This window comes from Zalophus californianus, chromosome 9 (genome assembly GCF_009762305.2).
Source record: "Zalophus californianus isolate mZalCal1 chromosome 9, mZalCal1.pri.v2, whole genome shotgun sequence".
Taxonomy (NCBI): domain Eukaryota; kingdom Metazoa; phylum Chordata; class Mammalia; order Carnivora; family Otariidae; genus Zalophus; species Zalophus californianus.
The window spans coordinates 66526465-66550399 of NC_045603.1; the positions used below are offsets into that span (position 1 = coordinate 66526465).

The following is a 23935-nucleotide window of genomic DNA, read 5'->3' on the forward strand; positions in this document are numbered from 1 at the left end:
GGCTCAGGTCATGATCTCAGGGTCGTGAGATCGAGCCCCGCATTGGGGTCCATGCCAGACAGGGAGTCTGCTTGAGATTCTCTCTCTTCCTCTCCCTTCCCCCTCGCCACCCGACCCTGTGTGCATGAGCACTCTCTCTCTCTCTCTCTCTCTCTCTCTAAAATAAATAAATAAATAAGTAAATAAATTTTTAAGTAACTCTTCTTAGAAAATAAGACATCACAAAAAGAATGCAGTATAGGAAAGTTAAAGAGAAAGAGAAGAAAAAGGTAGGGGACTTAAAGAGAAGTTGAAGTAGGAGTAAAGAAAAGGAAGTAAATGCAGATACAGACACAATACAAAGTTACTAAAAATTAGGTAATTTGGTTTCTTAGTCATTATTGTTTCTACCCATCATCTTCCAATTTGGCTATAACCAGGTCCTATTTCCAAGTGCTGTTTTGTCCCATGACTAATATTAGAAATTTGGGTGCAGTCCCGATGAGAACAAGAGGTTATCTTTCCCAGGGTCATTGCAAAATGCCATGATGGTCTGGCTAAGGCATTTTTTTTTTAATTGTTGACTCATTTTGCCCTAATCCAGCTGGAACTTTCTCTTTGAGGACATCATTAAAGGTAGAAATTTTAAACAAGATGATCAATGATTTTAAAGATGAGCAAGAAAAATATTAAATCAGTGCACACGTCTGATCTGAATTCATTTTGAGCCACCAGTTTTGTACTTTCAATAGATAACATATTGGGATATACACTCGTTTAAGACCTTCTCTGTACTATTTGAAAATGATACCCCAGATGGATGGAAGGGGTGCTGAAGAGGATGAGTAATCACCATATAGTCTCTTTCAGTACCTAAAGGAAAATGAAGATTTTATTGCAAGTTTCTTGTTTTCCATAGAAGAGTCACATACAATTGGTGGCCTGTATTATGAGCCAGTGAAAGTGATAAATGGAAACAGTACAAGAAAGAATCAAACTACCACTGACCTCAGTCTAAATCCTTTCCATCTGCCTTTTCATTTGCCTATCTGAGAAGAACAGCGGACGTAACCAGAGCCGTACTGGCGCTCAGCCTCCTCACTGTCTTCCACGTCCCTATCTCCATCTCCATCACATCCTCCTACCTGCATCCCTTCCTTCCCTGCTGATGTTATGATTCTTTTTTTCAGAAGCTTTCAAGAGATCCCTGTCACTAAAATCCTGTGCTCCCTAGACTTCGTGGCTTTTGCAGTCTGGACTATTCTATTCTACTCTGTTCCTTTTTCCCCCCGAAAGTCTCTGTTGCAGCCAGACTGGTTCTCACTCTCGCCAGAATATGCTTTAGCCCATCTACAATTTTCACCCAGGATGCCTGTCCCTTTTCTCTGTACCTACTGGGATCTCATGTGGACTTTTAAGGCCCCCCTCAGTGTCCGCGGGCACCCTCATGCCTTCTCGGATGGCCTCTCCAGGGGACTCTTCATCTTCTGGAGTCCTGGAGAATACCGGGCAAATCTGCTGACATTAACTGTGCTGTAGTCTGGGATGCCAGGTATCCCTTTATTTGGACATATCTTACCCTTGGGCCCCCTTTCCCTCTCCGCCTACCCACCCACGCATCTGTTCCTGGTGGTACTTATATGAATTCCTTATATGAAGGATCAGTTAAAGGGTTTGTCGTCTTCTTGTTCAGACTTGCTTCATTATTCACTATCCACATATTTTTCGTTTTATTCATTTTTGTAAGTTGGTACCTATTCTGGTTCATTACTTCTTTCTACAGTGGTCCTGGAACCAAATCAGAGACGAAATTACTATGTTGCATTTGCCATGCTTTAAAAATCAAAAGAGCATAGACCTATTACCAACTGTATATGAAATTACATCATGTATGATTTTAAGAAATAAGCAGAACATTAAACTAGACTGTTAAGTCTGTTTTCCTTATGAATGGAAACTTAAAATGAGTTCTGTCAAGACCAGACTATGCATTTATTCATTAATTAACACAGATAAACATTTCAAAAACTGAGGGAAGAAAATAGACAACAAAATTCCTAAGCTATTTTAATTCAGCTACTTTTGTCAAATTAATTTTCAAGGTATGTATTTGATTTTTAATTGAATATTAGGAAAGTTTGTGATAAGAATTTTGCAATTAGAATAGGTTCAAAAGAAATATAAGACCCTTCATAGAACTCTCTTAAGTGTGCTCTTTATTTTCATCTAATATGCTAATTAACTATAATTTAGCATACTTGAAGATCTAAATTATAAATGAAATCTAAACTCAAAATTTTAAGAGAGGTAAAACTTTAGGTACTTAGACATTTATCTCTATTCTTTTTTATATGAAGATATCATAGTATGAAATTCACATATTAGAATCCTTTTTTTTTCAGTTGACCCACTATGAAATGGAATTTTACTAGAAGACAGGTATTTAATCTTCTAACAATTAGTGCAGGTTTTTGTTTGCTTCATCATTAACTTTGCAAAAAGAAAGAAATATTAAGTAGGAAAGCTCACAATTAAATGATGGAAGTAATTTGAAAAGGAATATTCTTTAAATTTTCCTGAAATTAAGATTAATACATTCATTATATTTTTTTCTTAGACCATAATAATTTTCATCCAATAAAAGACAAATCTACAGAGTAATTTTGAAAAATAAAGAACAAGCTGGGGCACCTGGGTGGCTCAGATGGTTAAGCGTCTGCCTTCAGCTTGGGTGATGATCCCAGGGTCCTGGGATGGAGCCCCACGTTGGGCTCCTGGCGCAGTGGGGAGCCTGCTTCTCCCTCTCCCTCTGCCTCTCCCCCTGCTCATGCTCTCTCTCTCTCTCTGTATCTCTGTGTCTCAGATGAATAATTTAAAAAAAAATCTTAAAAAAAAGAAAAAGAACAAGTTAAGAGAAATATACAAGCAAATATACCATATAAAAGTTAGTAGACCAAATGGGCACATTTGAAAAGAAAATAAGAAATAGGTAACTGGACCTTTTACTTAATATTTAATGCCTTGCATCAGCTTAAGAATTTCTTACTCAAAGAACAATGTTTACTTGTGTTTTTATGGAAATCGGGAGTTGACTCACCTGTTGTAATCCAGCATTTCTTCTGATTGGTCATCAGATTGTTCACTCATGTCATAAATATTTAAAAGGCAAAGAACCCTTAATTCTGGATTGATTTTTAATCTTTTTCTCACCTCACTGATACATTTTCATAACCGAATAAATTATATGCCAACACATTTTAACGCCTTCTCTGATGTTCAGAAAGCCACATAGATTTTTTGAAAAGGACGAAATGTTCATTTAGAAATTCTTTAAAAACTCCAAACAGTGTTTTTGCTTACTCAGCACATTGCCTTTGAAATGGTAACAGTGGTGGATAGAACCGACAATTTTCAATCTTGTGGTGCCTTGAAGAGTTGGTGCCATTTGTAAGAGTCTGTCATTCCATAAAGTTTCCTCTGAATAAGCCAGCAATTCAAAGGAAAATAACTCTTCTCCTCTATAATTAATATTTTCTATGCATTCTGATTATAATGTTTCATTAAACAATCTGACTCCATAACTCTTATTGTTATTGTATTATTATACTTTGCCTTCAGTTTGTAAATCTAGAAATGTTAATTTTCTAAAAGCTTTATCAACTAACCTATAGCATCTTAATGCAGAATGATACCAATCAAGATAAAAATTTCAGTGAGTATTTTGCTGTATAAAAGCCAAAATTCTAAAAACAAATAGAAATTGGTGTAACCGATGTTTAATCCAAATGTACAACAGTAAACTGAGTTAGCTTCTCTCTTTTTTTTTTTTTAAGAGCTGACGCAAGTTGGACAGAGGGAGGTATTGGGGCAAGGTGGTGGTGGTATGATTGGCTTGTCTCATTCACGCCCACTGGTCTTTAAATCATTGTCTAGATCCCCAAAGGTTCATATAAGTCCACACTGTTACAGGGGTCTGCCATTCCAAACAATTCCAGAAAGATTGCACAGGACTGGATAAATAATTAAGGTAAAGCTCTCTTTACATGAATAGTTGCAGAGTTAAAATAATGCTTCCTTTCTTCTTTTTATGGTGTAGAGTGTTTATTTATTACAAGTTAAATGTTTGAAATTTTTTCTCATTTTAAAAAAGATAAATTCAGTATAATGTCAGACATTGAAATGATTTACCCAGGTCTTGATTGCAGCTTTCTTTTGCAGATAATTTTAGGTCTGAGCATAAAATTAGGACAGTGGATAATAGAAAAGGGAAATATAGCAAAAAGAAATTGGTAGGTAACAAGTGTTTAGTTATTTACATCTCCTGGTTAATCACCGAGTAAAGAGTGGACGTAATTTGTCTTAGAAAAAAATATAAGGTTTTAGAAGTACATTCTCAGTGCCATAACATTAAAGATTTTCTTTATCTTGAAAACAAAAATTCCCACAAAAATTAACCAAAGGAAGGCTATCCCATGACTGCAGCAGATATGAATGGCTAAGAGTTTGTGCTGCACCAGGATCACATGAAATAGAAAACAGAGTTGTGACTTACTTTGTCTTCTTATGTGTCCATTTTAATGAAGGAGTATTTTTAGGGTAAATTTATGAGAAGAAACTGGGAAGTTGAATAGAATATAAACATAGCTTTAGATTTGGAAGGACTAGAACCAGTTATCTAAAAATAGAGCTGTATTCCTCAAATTTATCAATTCTAATTGATAGGGGAGAATTCTTGGTGGATTTGAGTACCCCCATATTTTTGGGTATCTTACAGAGCACATAGTCATGGTTTAACTAAGTGCCCAGCTGATAGCAAAGAGTGTTTCCTAACTCAGTGAAAAAAATATCTAGACTGATGATATATTTCGCATTCATGGACAGTTGGCTGAAAGTTTGATTTTTGACACACTCAAGAAATTTAGGTGTGTTTTCTAGAAAAGACTACCATTTATTCTACAGGCCAAGATCCTCCAGTTCTTCAGATTTATATTTAGATCATGTTTTAGGGTTTTCTTGAAAGTCTTTATTTTCCTACTCCTAAGAAGTAGATCAGCAAGTCCTGAGAAGTGTAGTTTTGAGGACTAGACTCTCGAGTTTTCTGTAACTATGTTATACAGGATGCTTTGTAGGTTACTAAAGTTCTTATTTTTAATACGGGAGTTACTTTAGAGAAAGTGAAATAATTTATTTAAAAAAAAAAAAGTACCTCTGGAGGTAGTCCCATATGTATTAGACAGAATGTAGACATTTTAGAATTTACTGCATCCACAATTCAGGTTCTTAAATATCATGCTTTGATACATGAATCATGAAGAGTTCACTATGATAATATCATACATGGTACATATCTTTCTGCATTTCTGGAAACTACTGTTTGGGAACATGGGAACTGAAATTTGTGCACAAATTTAAGATGTTTCTCAGCGTTTAAGATGACTAGAGAATCTAGGTCACCTTCTAAGAACAGAGCAAGAAATGTTATTTTGTTTATATTTCATTTTAGCCTTTATATTATAGTTTATTATATTATATTTTAGCCTTTATACCCCATCAGATGGCTGCTGTAACTCTCATATTAGCAAGTATTTATTCTTCTTAGCAAAAGGAAAAGACCTCAACATAGGGTTATTTCTTTTAACTCTTCTAGTTCTCCCAAGATATTTCTAAGCTATGTCTGAGTAGGGGAAAGGAATGGAAATGCTAGAATATTAGCACCAGCAATAGGAAGTAGTCAAGTAAATGCAGTTTTGCTGTCATTAGTAGTTTCTTTTCTAAGATGTACCTCAGACTGAATGATACTGAGTGTTTTTATGGAAGTTAATTTCTGCGAAAAATCATGCCTCAGACTAACAACCATCTAATTCTTGATGTGTGACTAGACTGCCATTGTTGGGGAAATTGTTCAAAAGAATTTAATATAAAGGTAATATTAGATTGACTTCATTGTTAAAGCTGCATTCATTTACCTAAGGTACATTTGGGATGTGGAGTTAAATCAGTTCCTTGGGTGCAAAGATCATTTGGCTTTTAGAGGTTGTATGACCAGCTACTTCCCACTTGTCCAACCAAAAGGTAAACGACATGGGAAGCGATCTGCTAACTAAGCCTAGATTTCAGAGTAGATTTGTCAGAAATAGGTAGGCATGAAAGGAGATGGTGGGAAATGCTCTGCCAATGTCAGCTTCCTCTTCACATTTGCTTATCAGGTAAAATAAATGTTTGCAGTCACTAGGGAAGGTCGGAACTTTTGCTTCTTGACTCAAGGACAGTTTTGCTTTCCAGATTTGAGGTCTTTCTTTGAAGTTGAACTACCTAAGTAAAATAGAAGTCTGCTTTTCTGAGAAGCCCCCCACCCTACGTTTCCTGAGTACCTATTCGAAGAACAAGACATAATGTTTAATAACTAGAATTTGGCTATCCATTAGGACATTTAGATAGCTCTTAATAAATATGAAGAAACAAAGCCTTCTGACAATGATAGTATTCTAAATACATTTGTTTCAAGTTCTGATTTTTTTTATCTTCATGAATAAGTGAATTGAAACAACAGTGCAGATGACCTATGCACTGAAGATCTCTTTGTATCGCAGAGAAACTTCACTGCATTGAAGAGAAAAGCTAGACTACAGACAGTTCTGACAAACCAAATTTGCTTTTTCTTTTAGAATAATTTTGAACGTTCTTTGTGGAGCAAAGCTGTTCTTTCTCCTGGTAGCCAGAGGGAAACACTTCCATTTCACTTTGAAATATTAACCTTTAAAGGTGTAACAAGAATACGTACTTGTATCTATAAAGGAGAACGTATAAGATGCAATGGTCTTAGTAGAATATAACACCAGGCACTGTGTCACTTGCTGGGAATATGGAGGGTCTACAAACCCAGCACTCTTCCCACCTTCATGAAGCTCTCTGCCTACTAGAAGAGACAGCTATTTATCAAATAATCACATAATTTAAAACGGAAGCACAAAGTGTGATAAGGATGTGAAGGAGAGGAGAATATGGTACCAGAGCATATAACAGGGGATCTAGTTTAGATGGGGGGCCTCTCTGACCACTTGGCATTTAAAGATTTTCAGGTTCTTTTTACTTTGGGAGACACCCGGGTTTAAGAATGTGAAGAAGAACATTCCAGGCAGAGAGAACAGCATGTTAAAAGTTCCCGAGGCGGCAAGGAGAAATGAAAACAGCCCAGTGTATCCAGTGAGTGAGAGGAGGTATGGTTCCATATGGGCCTAATAAAGAGCTATGTGTGGGTTAAAGTATGTAGAGCCTTAGAGCATATTAGGAAATTTGACTTTATTCTAAAAAGTGATGGAAAAAAACCATTTCAGGGCCTTTAGCAGGTAGTCATTTGGAATAACATATTGGTCGTGGAGAGAGAAGTAAATGAATTATTTTTAAATGTTGAAAGAAGGATTGCTAGGACTTGGTGATAGATTGGATGTGGGTAGGGGATTCAGGATGGAGAATGAGCGGTGTCAATACCTATAGCCAGATTTCTCCCGTGAGCAACTGGGTTAACGAAGGTGCCGTGTACTGAGACGGGGAGCAGTAGAAGAATCTCTGCCTATGAAAATTTCATTCTATTATAATGTTACATATCACATATATTACACGTAATATATTTTTCAATAAAGGTGTATGCCAACATCATTCTTTCCTAGCCTACCCATGCAAAGATTCACTGATTCTTAAGTAATTTAGAGAAAAAAAGTAAAAATGTAAATTATGTTGTAATAGTTTGTTCAAAATCTGTTTTTTCTACTAAGTAGTTCGTCAGGTGCAGGGATCCTGTCTTTCTTTTTTAAAAGATTTTATTTTATTTTATTATTATTTTTTTATTTATTTATCAGAGAGAGAGCAATGAGCAGGGGGAGGGGCGGAGGGAGAGGGGGAGAGAGAACCTCAAGCAAACGCCACGCTGAGCACGGAGCCCAACATGGGGCTTAATCTCACAATCCTGAGATCATGACCTGAGCCGAAACCAAGAGTCAGATGCTGAACTGACTGAGCCACCCAGGTGCCCCGTGGGATTCTTTTTATTCCTGCTTTCTCTTTCATAGTTTCTGGCTCATATTTCATTTTCAATATTTGTTGAATGAATAAATACCGTCTGTAAAATACCTCCACACTGAGGTATAATCATGTTAATAAATTTTAATGATTATGATATGGTCTGAATGTCTCAAGGTATGTACTTTGTGCTGCAGGCAAATGATGCAGAATATCTAGTTGCTCATAATGTTCTAATTCTTTTTAAATTTTGTTTTAGCTATTGTTTCCTCAAAATAGGTCAATAATAGAATCTTCAGAGCTAAAGATATAAGTTATGAAAATGTGTTCCAGCTTTTCCTTGGCCAGGGCCAAAATTAGGATTTGGGGCTGAGATCTTAAATCACTGTTTAATACTTCATGGGCTATATCATGTCATAGTCAGAAGAGAACGTAGTGTTTTATATCTGGTATAAATAACATGAGATTAGGTCTCAATTTCCTTATTTGGGAAGCATATCTACCTTGCTTACATTTTTTTGTGAATTTTGAGAATTGTAAAGTCCTCTTTTATAAAAATTGTAGATATGTATATAAAATACTATATATGTTTGCATGCAGATAAAGACAGTAATTAAATTCTGATTATTAAAAGAAAGAAGGGGGTGCCTGTGTGGCTCAGTCAGTTAAGCATCTGACTTTGGCTCAGGTCATGATCTCAGGGTCCTGGGATCCAGCCCCACATCGGGCTCCCTGCTCAGCGGGCAGCCTGCTTCTTCTTCTGCTCCTACCCCTGCTGGTGCTCTCTCTCAAACAAATAAATTTATTTATTTTTTAAAATATATCATTTAAATCCTCACAATGCTGCTTTATGGTAAATGATATTACCCTCATTTTACATATGGTAAGACAGAAAAGTCAGAAGTTAGTTAATTTGGCCAAGATTTATACCCTGTTATATGTATCACCAGAGCCAGAGTTTCTGTTCCGTGTCTGCGCATTAGTTCTCTGTGGTAGAGACGGCAGAACAGAGGTGGCGTAGTAGGGAGGCTACATTACCTCTCTGTGCCTCCATGACTTCATCTGTAAAATGGGAATAAGATTCAAAATAGTACCTATCTCAGAGGGCTGCTGTGAGGATTAAATGAGTTGATAGATGTAAAGCTCTGTAACAGTGCCTGGCATGTAGTAAGTGCCACTGTGTTGGATATATTTTTTTATATATATCCAGGATATATACCAGGTTAGCATGGCTTAATATGAATGAAATTGGTGAGGTTCCTTTGAATAAGTACGAAGTGAAATGGAATTTGAAGCCCCCAGGTCTACTGCCATGTATATTCCTATAGCCCCCTAAAGGGGTTGACTGAGTAAAGCATGGAACGCAGAGCATTCCACGCACTGTGGCTCAGATGTGCAAATGGCCTGAGGTAGTAGAGAACCTGGGCAGTTCCCGAAACTGCAAGAGGGCTACTGTAGCTAGAACATCGAGCTGGGGAGGAGAGGAGACCAGAGAAGAGGGTGGGCCACACAGAGCCTCGTGGGCATGTTGAGAACTTAAACTTTCTCCTAAAAACAAGGAGAACACATGAAAGAGTTTTAAGCAAATAAATATGACCTAAGTTTAGTTTTCAAAGGAACATTCTGAAAAATAAAATAAATAAAAATAAAAAAGGATCATTCTGGCTGTTGTGCAGAAAGTAAATTTTGGGGGAGGGAAGACAAGAGAGGATTCAAGAACATGGATTAGGTTTGCTGCAGTTGATAGAGTAAAAGCAACCATAGTAGTTGGAGAAGAGTGATGGTCGGAGAAATGGAAAGTAGTAGATTAACTTGAGAATATACGTTGACGAGTTGTGGAATCAAACGGACTTTGTAAAGGACTGGATGTGGAGGGTGGGGTAACAGAGGAAAACTTATCATAGAAGATTCGTGCTTCTGGTTTCAGTACCTGGATAAATGGTGACAATATTCTTTGGATAGGAAACATTGGAAGAAGAGGAAACTGTTGCAAGTTAGATTCTGGACACATTGAATTTAAACTGCCTCTGAGATATGCAAGTATATACATCAGTTAGGAGGCTGGACATAGGCGGCTGGAGCTCAGAGGAGAGGCCTGGCCCAAAGATCGACCTCGGGATATGAAGACTTGGGAGTCGATGGTAAGAATGGAGGATTGGGACCTTGTGTTGAGGAATTCAAGCAATGAAGCTTTACACAAAATAATACCTTTTAAAAGAAAAAAAAACCCACAAAAGTTCTAAAAAATAATAGCAGTGTTCATAATAAACACAAGTTTGGAAGAATTCCTGGAAGCCAGAAAGCAGATAGCACTGGAAAATCTGTGAAAGAGAAAAAGAACTGGGTAAACCAGGGTAAAAAATTCACGGGGTAAGTGGGCTTTTCTTCAGAATGAGCCTGGCAACAACTCCAAGTGAAATGAATGTATACAAGGAGAAGGTGTGTCTCATAGGCAAGCAATGACCAGGTTTTCGCCAAGGAACCTCAGTTTGGACATTTTCATCTGTTTGGGCCACCACCTTTGCTCAAAGTTTAAGCCTGTGATCTAGTCTGGAAAGAAAGCCTGACTTGGGGTGCCTGGGTGGCTCAGTCATTAAGCGCCTGCCTTCGGCTCAGGTCATGATCTCAGGGTCCTGGGATCGAGCCCCGCATGAGGCTCCCTGCTCAGCGTAAGCCTGCTTCTCTCTCAGCCCCTGCCCCTCCCCCTGCTTGTTTTCTCTCTTTCTCTCTCTCTCAAATAAACAAAATCATATATATATATATATATACATATACATATGTGTGTGTGTGTGTGTGTGTGTGTGTGTGTGTGTGTATTTAAAAAAGAAAACCCGACTTTACAAATGGCACCGGGGCCTCCACAGCATACAAAGAGGGATTACAAGCAGGAACAGAAGCTCCAACCAAGAGGAAAACACATGAGAGCATTTTGCTCCCATAGAAACCTCTCCAAGAGTGCCTGCTGCATCCGGGAGTGGCGTTCTCCAGGATGCTCCACATAGATATCTGCAGAGAAGCCACTTATGGGACCTACAAGGGAGCAACCCGTTAATGAAATGGGCCTGCAAAATTTAAGAGAAACCCCAAGTACTACCTAAGTTAACCACCATACTCTTCATTCATAAAGAAGAACAGACAACCTAGGATCACTAAGAACTTAAGGAAAACCAGCAAGCGAGAGAGGGACCAAGATGGACAAACAGAATTAACTCCAGAAAAAATACATAATTCAGGGGACAAAAGGAGCTTTTGAAAACTTCCAGTCAATGTCTCTAGAAAGATTTGAGAAAATACTGCCTCTGTAAAAACAAACGAAAAGGGTAGGATGAAAAAGGAGGGAGAAGATGAAGACCAAATTATTACAAATTAAAAACATGATTGTGAAAAATAATTAGTGGACAGGTTGGAAAATAAGATGGATATAGCTTAAAAAGGAACTGTGTTATGCAATGGAATATTATTCAGCCCTAAAGAAGAAGGAAATCTTGCCATTGGCAGCAACACGGATGGAGCTAGAGAGTATTCTGCTAAATGAAATAGGTCTGAGAAAGATACATATCATATGTGTTTCACTCATGTTTGGCATTTAAGAAACAAAACAAACGAGCAAAGGAGGATATCAAGAAGGAGAGGCAAACCAAGAAACAGACTCTCAACTATAGAGAACAAGTTGGTGGTTACCAGAGGGGAGGGGGGAAAGAGGGGGTGGGGATGAAGGAGGGCACTTGTCCTGATGAGCACCGGGTGACATATGGAAGTGCTGAATCACTATATTGCACACCTGAAACCAATATACTGTATGTTACCTCACTGGAAGTTAAATGAAAACTTAACAAAGTAAACTGTTTTTCTACTCTACTCAATACTTCTTCAAACAAAGTTTAAGGGCAAAGTAAAGCTTCTTTTTTTCCAACATGAAACAACTCAGAAACTCTGTTTATAAACCTGGATACATTGTGTGAAAAGAGTTATTCAAGGTGGATTCCGGCACCATGCAAAATGAATTGAAGAAAGGAGATGGAATGGTGTTCAGAAGACATTGGCAGCTGAGTGAGATTCAGAGGGTGGAAAGTAAAAGGATGGAAAATTCACTTGCAAAGTTTTACTGACAGAGGACCTCTAGATCATGTATTATGTAGTCAAATTTACCACTTGATTCTTTAGAGCATACCATTTACACAATCATAATGTTGCCAATGCTGATTGTTGGTTGGTTTTTAGTGTTCAAAAACAACCTACAGAAAATTAGGAGAGACTTCATTGTTTTACAGAATAGTATGGAAGTATTACGAATCTCAACATTGTAAAAGTATTTCATTAACTAAAACAATTAGGAGCTTGTGAGAAGGACGGGTAGAAGGAAGTATGCTAATTTCCTCACTTGTCATTTGTCTAAGTCTAGAATTGATAAACCATGTCAGAGAGGTTTTAGTGAATAATTTAAATTCAGAATAACTAACAAGAACTAAAAATAGAGACGGTCATTCATAGGTCCTGCTCTTCGGTGAAACTGGTCTGTGTGATGGATGGAGGAAACTTTTTTACTCATTTAATACAAGTTTCTATTTCTTCTTTAACAGTAGGCATATCTTCTATCCTCTCCGTTGGCTTTTATAATTTTTCTCTTTATCTTTATCATATCAATGAATATATTCATTTTTATCCCTTCTGCTTGAAATACTATGTGCTTTTTTAAAAATCTTGAGAGCTACTCTCTTTTTTTTGGTTCTGGACAATTCTCTGCCATTATGTCTTTTCTATTTTGATTCTCCCTGGCCTCATACTTTTCTCATAATAAGAGGGCCAGTGGAGTATGTTAGACTTCTTATTCTTGCTTCCCCACCATGTCTCTTAACTTCATATTTGTCTTTCTTTACCTATTTGTGATATAATTGAGTGATTTCCATGGATCTGTCTTTCAGTTTCATGACTCTCCCTTCAGCTGAGTTCTCTTTATTTCAATGACTATTTTTTTTTTAATTTTTAAAATTCCTTTTTTGGCTCTTTTCCAAACCAGCCTGATCATCTTTTATAATGTTCTTATTTTATGGATGTTAGCTCTTATTTTGAATCTTCCTATTAGTTTTTATTATATAGTTTTAAAGTCCCTTTTAGATGGCTTTGCTAGCTCTAGTTACTCAGGTATGAATCTTCTTTCTCATGCTTACTGACACTCATCCTGAGTTTCCATGTGTGTTCTGTGGCTTTTGTACTTTGTGGTTGTGAACTCAGCAAGTGTGAGTTGCCTTCCACAGATGTGCTGCCCAGGGGCCGGATTGCGAAGGCATTCCCATGTGGTTTTATATTTGTCAGGGTACTTTTGGATTTCCTGAGTTCTGGAGCAATTGTTATGTTAGTTTCTGTGCTTGGGATATTCTTACCAAATGGGTAGTGCGTATTCAGAACCACACCTTCCAAAACTGATAGTACTTCTCCCACTATAACAGTTCAACAAGAATTTTATCAACAGCATATGATGGATTCATAGCTTTTTTTTTTTTTTAAACCCAATGCCAGTCCACCCCTTTTCACGTTATAGTTGAGGAAAATGAGGTTAAAAAATAAAGGTGCCTGGGTGGCTCAGTCGGTTACGCATCTGCCTTCGGCTCAGGTCATGATCCCAGGGTCCTGGGATCAATCCCCACATTGGGCTGCCTGCTCAGTAGGGAGTCTCCTTCTCCCTCTGCTCCTCCTCCTGCTCCTGCGCACATGCACTCTTTCTCTCGTGCTCTCTCAAAAATAAATAAAATCTTTAAAAAAAGTTAACTTGTGCTGGGATCCAATGAATTAAAGGCAGAGCAGAACCTAAAAGCTGAGTCTCTTTGCTGTTAAAATGCATTTTAATTTTATATGGATGGTAACAGATGCTGATTCAAAGCTAAACCTGTACTTCCTTTTGTTACATTCTTAGCTTTGGCTTCATGATCCAAGTGCCTGGAAAGCATCTCCCTTGGCATGATCCTACCCTGTGTTGCTTGTCATCAGGCGTTCTGGTGATGTGAATTCTTTTATACCCAATTAGCAAATTCAAGCAGTAATATTCCTATCTTACTGCTGGTAGAGACACTGTTAGATTCTGCCTTGTCAGGTCTTTGTCAACAATTTACTTTCATCTTCTTTTCTTTTAAAATCAGGCAATTTGCTTACAAATTGGAAAGCCTCTTGAAGATGGCTGCCAGGTCGTATTTTTTTTTTTCTTCCCACAGTGACTAGCAGAGCACCTGCCATGTTCATCTACATAGGCACTCTATAAATATCCGATGATTTAGCGATTTATTAAAGGACTTTCCTTCTTCTCTTTGATTTTCTGTTTTTGTATTGGGTAAAGGAACTTGCCAGAAATAAATTTATAGGACATTTTTCAGGAGTGTACTTTCTTTCCATGTTTCTATAGAGACCATACACAAAGTAGGTGATTCATATTCATTTATCTAATTTAAAGAAAATTATGATTTATTTCATGTTCTTCTTGCAGGAAAGAGTGTTCTGAATACCAGCCTAAAGTGGAAGAGCCTGAGGCTGAAGGTGCAGTATACTGTTTACACTGAAGGGACTTGTGTGTGGACAAGAGGTGCTGGCAGCTCAAATGGATCCCATGGAGCTGAGAAATGTCAACATTGAACCTGATGACGAGAGCGTCAGTGGAGAAAGTGCTCAAGATAGCTACACCGGGATGGGTAATTTAGAAAAGGCAGCAATGAGCAGGTATGGGATTAAAAATGACCAGGTTCCATGGAAAAATGACAGGTTTATGGATGTGAAAAACAAGGTTTTTGTCAGGAAGAATTGGACTCATTATCTATTTGCAAGATAACCATGACATTGATGTTCACACATCAACTCTGATCCTGAAGTTCATTATTATATCATCATTATATGTCAGTCTGATTTAGACTGTGTGTGACTAATTTAGAATTGAGGTTACAGTGTTCTAGTCCCCATTAATACAGAACATTCAAAGTTATATAACCTATCACTTCTTTCACCTTTTGGGCTATTTTCCCCTGAGATTCCTCTTCCTTTGACTGCCCCTTCGATGTTGCCGCATCTCCAGAATTCTGTAGCGATTCTTTGGTCACTAAAAATGACCTGTGAGCAAGCTCATTGACAACTCTCACAGTTCCACTCACCGAATGTGTGCCATGTCTTCAGCCTGTTAGACTACTTCTCACTTCGTTTCAGGTCACTCTATCCAACTATCTGCCACACGTCTCTCTATAGGGTGCCTCATGTGTCTGAATTGCCTCATTTAAAAGTCAAACTTGTGATGTCTAATATTGAACTCTTATATTTCTCTTCAAAATCTCCTTTTCGTCCAGTAATTGCCATCATGGTGAAAATCACCACTGTCTTGTAGCAACTCAGTCAAAAGACCCTGACTGTCAACCTCGAATCGTCCCTTTTCCCAGCCACACATCGAGTGTTTGATTATATCTGATTGGTTCTACCTCTTTAAGGTCTCAAATCCACCCTCTTCTCTGTACCCATTCTACTGCCATCTTACTCTAGGACCTCATCATCTGTCACCTGTTAGAACAGCCTTTCCTGTCCCTTGGTCTCCCTGTCCTACATTTTGCTCACCTCCAACTAGCTCTTCACATCCCTGCAAAAGTAATCTTTTACAGTTGAGAGTAACTCAGCTTCCATCCCTTGGTAAAGCCTTTCAGTGGCTTCCCATTAGCTATAAGACAAAGATTGGGCCATACATTGTTTGGCATGTAAGGCCCTTCTTGGTTTGTCCCTGATCTGGCTCTCCTGTTCATATCTTGCTCTGCTCCCTTTTTGTAGGAAAGCCTTGTTGAGCCATTTCCAGCTCCCTGTGCCTTCACTCATTCTGCTCCATCAGCCTGGAATGCCCTCTTTTTGTGTCACTCATCCACCTTCCCCTTCCTCCATTGATACCATTCATCCTCCAAGACACAGCTCAAAGTCAGAACTCCGATGAAGCCCTCCCTCGGGTGAAAGTGACCACCCCTCCTTTGTGTGCCTGCTCTCCTCCATCATTCCACCACAACAGGCTACTGGCTTCTGTGGACCCAGCACATAGCATACTGCCTGGAATGTAGTAGCTGCATAATAGACTTTTGATAAAGGAAATTCATTTCTCACAAAATGGTATAGAACACAAATGATGCATGATTTCAGACACTTAGAAGGAAATGTTTGACCAAATCTAGGCCTGATGTAGAGAATATGACCCTCAAACAAGGACATCTCATTTCATTTCATGACATCGAGGAAAGACCATCAGGAGGAAGCCCTGTTCTCCCTCCATAGAGCCTGTGCAGTCACCTTGTGTGCCGATGGACTAGAGAGATGATGGAGATGTAACTCGTGGCATTTTCTAGGTTGAGCAACTCTTGACAAGGCACAGTGTGGCAGAACACAGGGCTTTGGGATCTGCAGAGTGGTTGCCTACGTTTGGAGAAGATATTTATCTTCTCGTGAGCTTTAGTGAAAAATGCAGCACGAGCAACTAGCACCTACTTTTCTAAGGATTAATTCCATGAATGCCTGAAAGATAGCTGATCCCCAATAAACTTTGGTTCTTTCCCCTTCGCTTGTCACCTCTAGTAAATTGACCAATTCTGAGAGCTCTTGTTTCTGAGAAGGAGGCACGTAGATATGAACTCGGCAGAGGTGGCTGAGCGGAGGGGGACACCATCCCGAGAACAGTCCTACAGGGTCATTCGATTTGGTCCTCTAAAAGCCACAGTGGAAAGACAGGAATGCTTCTGTTAAGCTTCATACAATGTGTTCAGGACTGCTTACAGTGACTTAGCTTTTAACTCCTGACTCAGATCCAGTCATCATTTTGCAATTTTATAATCACTTTAAAAAGATGGGTTTTGCTTATGTTTGGTTGGATTGATCCCTTCAATGTAAATTGTTGGGAAATTGAACATAGTTCATTTATTTGGAATCATTATACTTATGTTTTCAATACATGCTGTGTTCAGTATCAAAACATTTAAGACATTCAAAACATTTCTCATATAGTTTATCCAGTCTTGTCATGTTTTATGATTATAATTCATCTCATGCCAAAATAAAAACATGCAGATGCCTTGAGAGAGAAAAATCTATTTACTTTCACATTTTAAATTTTAAAATCTACTCATGGACTAAAGGATTCTAAGTTATTGATTGAGGTAAAGTAATAGAATGTTGGCATTCCAGAGTTTAAATCCAGATGACACTTTTGTTTGCTAATCCTTAGGCGTGTTTTAGGCTCCATTTTATCTGATTTTGTCTGTTTCCAACTATGAACATTATGTCCCAGTCTCCACATAGCAAGTCTATTAACTACAGACTATTAAAGTAAAGCACAGAAAGGGAGCAGGGGGCGCGGGGTTTCATGCAGGGATGGAAGAAAGCATCGGCGGGCATTATGCTTCCTAGGAGAAAGAGGAGAATGCCGGGAAATGTTCCTAATTTGTCCACAGTGAATATCTAGAAAAGCCCATCAAACTTAGTAACTTCATCTGCTGGTTCTACCTACACTTGACATTGTTCTATAGTCTCCCAAAGTAACCTTGTTATCGCTTTCTCACAAGATATTTTCAAGATTAGCTTGTTATAAAGGATAATTTGTACAGATCTCCTGTGATTACTAGTCAAGCCTTCTGGATACTTGGTTATACTAGACCCATTTCCTCAAACCCCTGGCATATAACCGCAGGACCTGTACAGAATAGCCATGGGCGGTGTCCAACCTCTGCCCAAGTAGACCACAGTCACAGCGTTTGCTGATGGCAAAGGTAGAAAGCCCTACTTCTTCCCAGCTCTTCTACCAAGTCATGGTTTTCCTTAACATTTTTCTCAGTTTCTCATTGTCTAAATGGCTCAAGTATATCTTCAGTCATGAAAATCTGTACACTCACACACAAAAACAACCAAACACAACACAGAGCTACCACTGAACTACATTCCAGCAAGGGATATGTGAATACACAGGTGGAGCCAAGAAAAAAGGAAAACACTAGCTATGGGGTCCTGCCTGGGACTGCAGGGCACCATGGAAGACCCTAGACTTGGAGTTGGGTGGGTGTGGGCATGTTACTTCCCTTTTCTGAGCCAGGGTCACCTCATCTGTAGGGCAGGGGCTTGAAAGTTCCTCTCATAGGGATATTTGAACATCGAATGAGATGAAGATCACATGCTTAGGCACTTAATATTTATTGAATTAATACAATCGTCTGATTATGGTGTGGTAGTAACGGAGAAAACTCAGTCACCACTCTATACCTTCTCTTTGGGAGGGCCCAAAGTGAAAACAAAAATTAGCTGTAATTATTCATTTTTTTTGGGCACAATTCTTGTGGAAAGAAGAAATATGACTTAAAAAATTATTTTCTTCCTTCATAACTTTTCTCCTTCCCAAAGTATATTCATGAATAGAGCTCAGTTGTTGGTCTGGAAGGAACACTAGTATGAAGGAACAAAAGAGAGAAAAAAAAAAAGTTTTAAGTGCCTTGTTTTTCCTCCCCGATTCAGTGACTTAGATCACCAGAAACATAAATATAATTCAGAGCATTTACTTAGCTGTTTTTCCTTCATTTTCTTTTTTGTATGTGCATCCAGTCAATTTACTAATGAAGATGCTGAAAGTCAGAAATTCCTGACAAATGGATTTTTAGGGGAAAAGAAGCTGGCAGATTATGATGATGAACATGTAAGTGAATTTCTGCTTTTGGGCAGTAAACAGGACTCAAGGGTGCCTGATCTACCTAGGTCTCTGTGGGAAAACAATGTGACTGAAATTTTCCAAGGCTTGATCAGCACATTCTCTGTTTATTCAGGCCCTTACTGGAATAAGGACTTGTTTTTCCTGTTCGCCATATGGCTACATAAATCATTTATGAAATTCATTTGTTTTTTGGAGAAATCATTCTAACCCAAATGTAATCTGCAATCAGACATGCTTTCCCTTCTTTACATTACCCAACTTGTATTTTCTATTTTTTCCCTGAGACCCCTGCTGAAACCAAGCATTCCTTTGAAAATTATATGCTTTTATTGAAATAACAGCTTTTTACTCACTTGTGATTTTATCTCACTCTTCAATTTTGAACTGTAAGCTTCTCCAATAAAAGATAATGTGAGAATAAGAATAATTTGAAAAGGGTTCCTCCTTTGGCAAATATTTGCTTAAAATGTGCCCTTTTTTCTTGAAGCATCCTGGAACCACCTCCTTTGGAATGTCTTCATTCAACCTGAGTAATGCCATCATGGGCAGTGGAATCTTGGGGCTGTCCTATGCCATGGCCAACACGGGGATCATACTTTTTATGTAAGTACATCTGGTTCAAAGCCCATGCACACCTGGTGTTCTTTCAATTAACAATCTCAAGTTTGATCTTTGTGAACAGGAATGATCTGAGAAATTATTAGCATATTTTCGGGCATCTAGATAAAACAGCAACCTGAGGACTAATCAGAGCAGACTAATCATGGTGTTTTTTCAACCAGCTGCCCCTAACCAACTGGCAGAAACTATATGTGCTCAACCACCCAAAGTACTGGAACAGCCCTACCAGTTCAAAGAAAGCATTTTACAAAGTGATTCACCGTAAAAAGATCTTTCCCCGAAGCAGATCCGACTGTATCACACTGTGAGGAAAAGAATCCCATCCCAAACCAGGCCTAGAGTCCTGTATGCTCCGGTCCCATCTTGTGCCCCATCCCCTACACCCCCTAGATGCCTGATGCAATGAGCACACTGGCCTTCTCTCCATCCCAGAAGGTGCCATGTTCCCCTCTCACCAAAGGACCTTTGCACAGGGTCCTGGAATTCTTTTCCCTTTCTTCTTCATCTAGTTGACTCCTCATAGCACAGCTCATCCTCACCTGAGTTATGCCTTTGTTGGCCTCCATGCCCAGGACAAACACCTTACTGTACACTCCCCATAATTTTAATATTTTAGTGCAGTAGTCCAATTTATTTGGTTAGTATCTCTCTCCCTTGCTAGATTATAATCTCCAGGGGATTGAGCCCACATCTGTTTTCACTCACCACATGTCTGTATCCCCAAGACCTAGTACAGTGCTTGGCACAGAAATATTTGCAGAGTGGCCAGAGTTTATTCCTAAACCTATGTACTTGGTCAAATGCTGCTTAAGGGTAGCAGGGTCACATGGCCGACCTGGAGGATGGACACCACATCGTCTGTGACAAACAGCCACAGACGTTTGTGTGCATCACGTACAGCCTGGTATTTTCTAAGACACAGTTGGCAGCAGTGGAATTCTTCACAGGAATAGTCTAATATTAGGCAGGCATCAGCGTGAATACAGATCGCCATCCCTAGTGCAATGCTAGAGTGTTAAATAGCTGTCTATGAATGCAATGCTTATGTTATAAATATATGCTATTTATGTTTTGAGCATCATTTATGATTAGATAATCACACAGCTATTTGAGGGCTAAGGAGCAGGCAGGACTATAAATATTTATATTGTGTTACTGCTCTGATCTGTTTTGGGTATAATATTCTTTAGCTGAACGGATTTTTATATCAACGTCATGTTTGAAACGAAGTAGTTTTTTTTTTTTTAATTCTCTGAATCTTAATGGCTTAGAGATGTATTCATACACACAGTTGTATACTTTTGTAATAGGCACTATCTCTAAGGCAGACTGCCTTCTCCAGTTAGGAAGTTATCATCAATCACTGATGAATAGAAATAAGAGACTCTTCCCCCGATCCTAGGCCTAGGGTCACAAGATCATTTTCAAGGGAGTAGAATATTCCACTTTTAAAACCGAGGGCTTCATTTCAGACCTAAACATTTAACAGATTAAACTGTCCAGAGCAATTACATTGTTGGACATCGTGAGGTATGTTCTGTGTATCCAAGAAGCACAGATTGAATTCGGCTAACCCCCTTAACTCACAGCGACTGACACAGGATTTCATTGGTTTTACTTTTAGTATTTTCTGCCAAAGAAAGTATGTGTTTAGAATACAGGGAATGCTCATTATTTTTGCAGGAAATAAAATTCTGTAATCTGAATCTCATCTTTAAAAACAGGTAAGTTCACAAGGCATATGGAAACATATATGAATAAGTCATTGATTAGACAGTTCTGGTAAACATTTTGTGGAAAACAAGAGCACAAGATAGCTAGAGTAGTTGTAAAAATTTGTAACTCATGGCCCAAATATACATTCGCAACATTGACTTCGTCAGGAATTACCGAAGAAGAATTAGATCGATTGTGGGGAAAATGTTTAATGTGTTCTGGTCATGTAAAACAAAGAATAAGGGTTTTATTTTTGTTTTTGTTTTTGCTTTAGATGTCAGGTAAAGTTTAGTATTATTCCTTTATTTGTTATATAGATGCTTTTATTTTTGCTTTCCCAATTCTTGTTTTTGGAGAAACACTGATCACTCTCTGCGTAGAGAATCCGTACATGCCTGTGGACATTGTAGCGGGTCCAGAGCCAGAAATGATTCTTTCTGACCCCAACACAAAACGGCATTTTTCTGCACCCTATCCTTCCCCTTCTCTGTTCTATTATACGGGCAACGGCCTGACCCTCCGGCTCACACGGTATCTTGTTATCTCATGTGCAGGGTCAGTAGTAATGCAGGTTAGACTGCATGCTCCAGCCTCGGTATTTCTAGATTTTTACATTAAGGCTTAGCCAGCTTGTCAAATAGTCCTTCAGTTATAAAAGTTGCTGAGAATAACACCCAAATATGATGGACATATAGCCATATGCTGAATAAGTAGAGAGAGTATTTGCTAATTTTGCTATACATTTAGCATCTAAGTTATGAACCAACCTCGGCTAGAGGGGAACTTCTGGTGGTATGTTTTAGCACATAAAATACAGCACATTCCAGTTGTGTGACAGCACAGGGTATGCGTGGAGTTCAGAAAAGAATTTCTCAGCTTCTCAAAAACCCACATACTTTCGGAAAGTTAATGGTTGAAAGGACCAGTGCGATAATTTATAATATCGAATGTGAGGATGTCTTATTTATTATAGAAATTTACGGTCTACTCTCTGTTCCCTTCCCAGAACCCTGCTGCTTGCCGTGGCAATATTATCCCTCTACTCAGTTCACCTTTTATTAAAGACCGCCAAGGAAGGAGGTATGCTACCCCTCAAGTCCAAGATGTTCCGTTTCGATTCTTGTTAAAGGGTAGTTCAGTCTATTGCTCTCTAACCGTCGGAGGATTTTAGTCAATTTCACATTTCATTTTCTTCTGACCCCAACGACATGGCCTCTCAATGTTTTTAGTAATTAGGTAGCTAAGAGAAGTGAAAGGCAACTGGCTGAGGTTCAAGCCAAATAGGAAAAAGGAGTCTTGATGGATGACAGAAATAACAGTTCTGACTTGCTGCACAGAGCTAAGATGAATGAAGCCATTGCTTCTTGTCTGGAGAACATTTAACAGATTTTGTACTGGCTTCTGAGATTGCATCTTTGGGGTTTATAATTTCTATGTGGTGTTTATGTGCACATTTGAGACTCCAGTGCACAATTATAGAAATATTCTAGTCATTAAAACAATCCTTTTAAAAGGTTGTTCTTTTGTTTTTTTTTGCTTTTACTTCTTATTACAGGATCTTTAATTTATGAAAAACTAGGGGAAAAGGCATTTGGATGGCCTGGGAAAATCGGAGCTTTTGTTTCCATTACAATGCAGAACATTGGAGGTAAGGGCATATAATATTCACTACCACTTGAACTTTCTAAAGAATGTTCAATAAACCAGAAAACTCTTACGGCAATGAACAAGTACTTTAAATACAGAAAAACAGCTGCTTTATATTCAGAAATTTTAAAAATAAGGATTCTTAAGTAGATTTGCTGTCTTTCTTTAATGAAAAAATAACAACATCTAAAAGAATATTATATAGGATCCCACCAAATGAATTCTAGAAGTAAAATAGAAAATAAAAGCTTTCTTGATATCAAATGCTATTGTGGCTTTCATTTAAATTTTAAAAATGAAATCGTTAGTGCTTATTTCTGTCTTTGTCAGAACAGTTGATGTTTCATATGTATGACTGAGTTTATTTCATAAAACTGAAAATTAAGTATCTGAAAGGCATAGCCAAATATGGGGGCGGGGGGTGGTTCCTTGAGACAGCCTTCACAGAGCCAGCCTATTGGAGTATGTCCTGAGAAGTTGTGCTAAAGCAAAAATCTGACTAGGTAGATATTGGGAGCATTATAATAAAACCACCAATTCCTTGGTTCTACAGATTCTTATAATTCCTACTAAATGATAATTTCTAGAGTGGAACCTAGGAATGTGTATTTTTAATAGTGTTCCAGGTGATATGTTTGCCCACCAGCTTCACAGGTCCTATGGAGTCTTTGACCCTCAGAAGGCATCCAGACCCCTAATTCCTATGTCCTACTGCCTGTGTCCTCTTGCACGGCCTGGAGTCTATCATCACACAGTGGTGCCTACTTCTTCACCTCCTCTCCAGTCCCCAAACCTGCTATTCTGTTCTTTCTTTCTTCTCTCGATGAACAATACCAGGAGCCTCCAGTTTTTTGAGCCAAACATGATAGGTGTCATCCTAAACTTCTCCCTCCCTCCTTAATCCTGATCATTCAATCAGATACCTACTCTTGTCCATTCTGTTTCTTACCTGCCTTGAGAAGTTCTCCTCTCCTCTAGTCTCTCTATCACAGTTCAGGTGGTCACTGTTTCTGCTCAGACTCTTGCAGGAGCCTTCTAACTGGGCTTCCTGCCTTGAGTTTCTCCTGCTCCTATCTCCGATTTATCCTCCAAATTCACTTTCTCAAATGCAAATCTAGTCTCGCTTCTCACATGCATAAAATTCTTCAGCATGCCCTCATTATTTTCAGTTTAAAACTTAAACTCCTTGGCTTGTTATGTAAGGATCTTCATCTTTCTTCTGCCTACCTTCCTGATACCTTTCCTACTACCTCCAGACCTAGCTAG

General features: G+C 38.5%; 1 protein-coding gene across 1 annotated transcript in view; it reads left to right on the forward strand.

The window, feature by feature from the left end:
• Positions 1–3941: 3941 nt before the first annotated feature.
• Positions 3942–23935, forward strand: part of SLC38A4 (solute carrier family 38 member 4) — a 40255-nt gene continuing 20261 nt past the window's right edge. The window contains exons 1-6 of the mRNA XM_027595144.2: positions 3942–4006; positions 14471–14700; positions 18580–18670; positions 19173–19288; positions 22029–22102; positions 22578–22670. Of these exons, the coding sequence (XP_027450945.1) occupies positions 14582–14700; positions 18580–18670; positions 19173–19288; positions 22029–22102; positions 22578–22670 (493 nt within the window). The 5' untranslated portion in view covers positions 3942–4006; positions 14471–14581. The remainder of the gene's footprint in view (positions 4007–14470; positions 14701–18579; positions 18671–19172; positions 19289–22028; positions 22103–22577; positions 22671–23935) is intronic.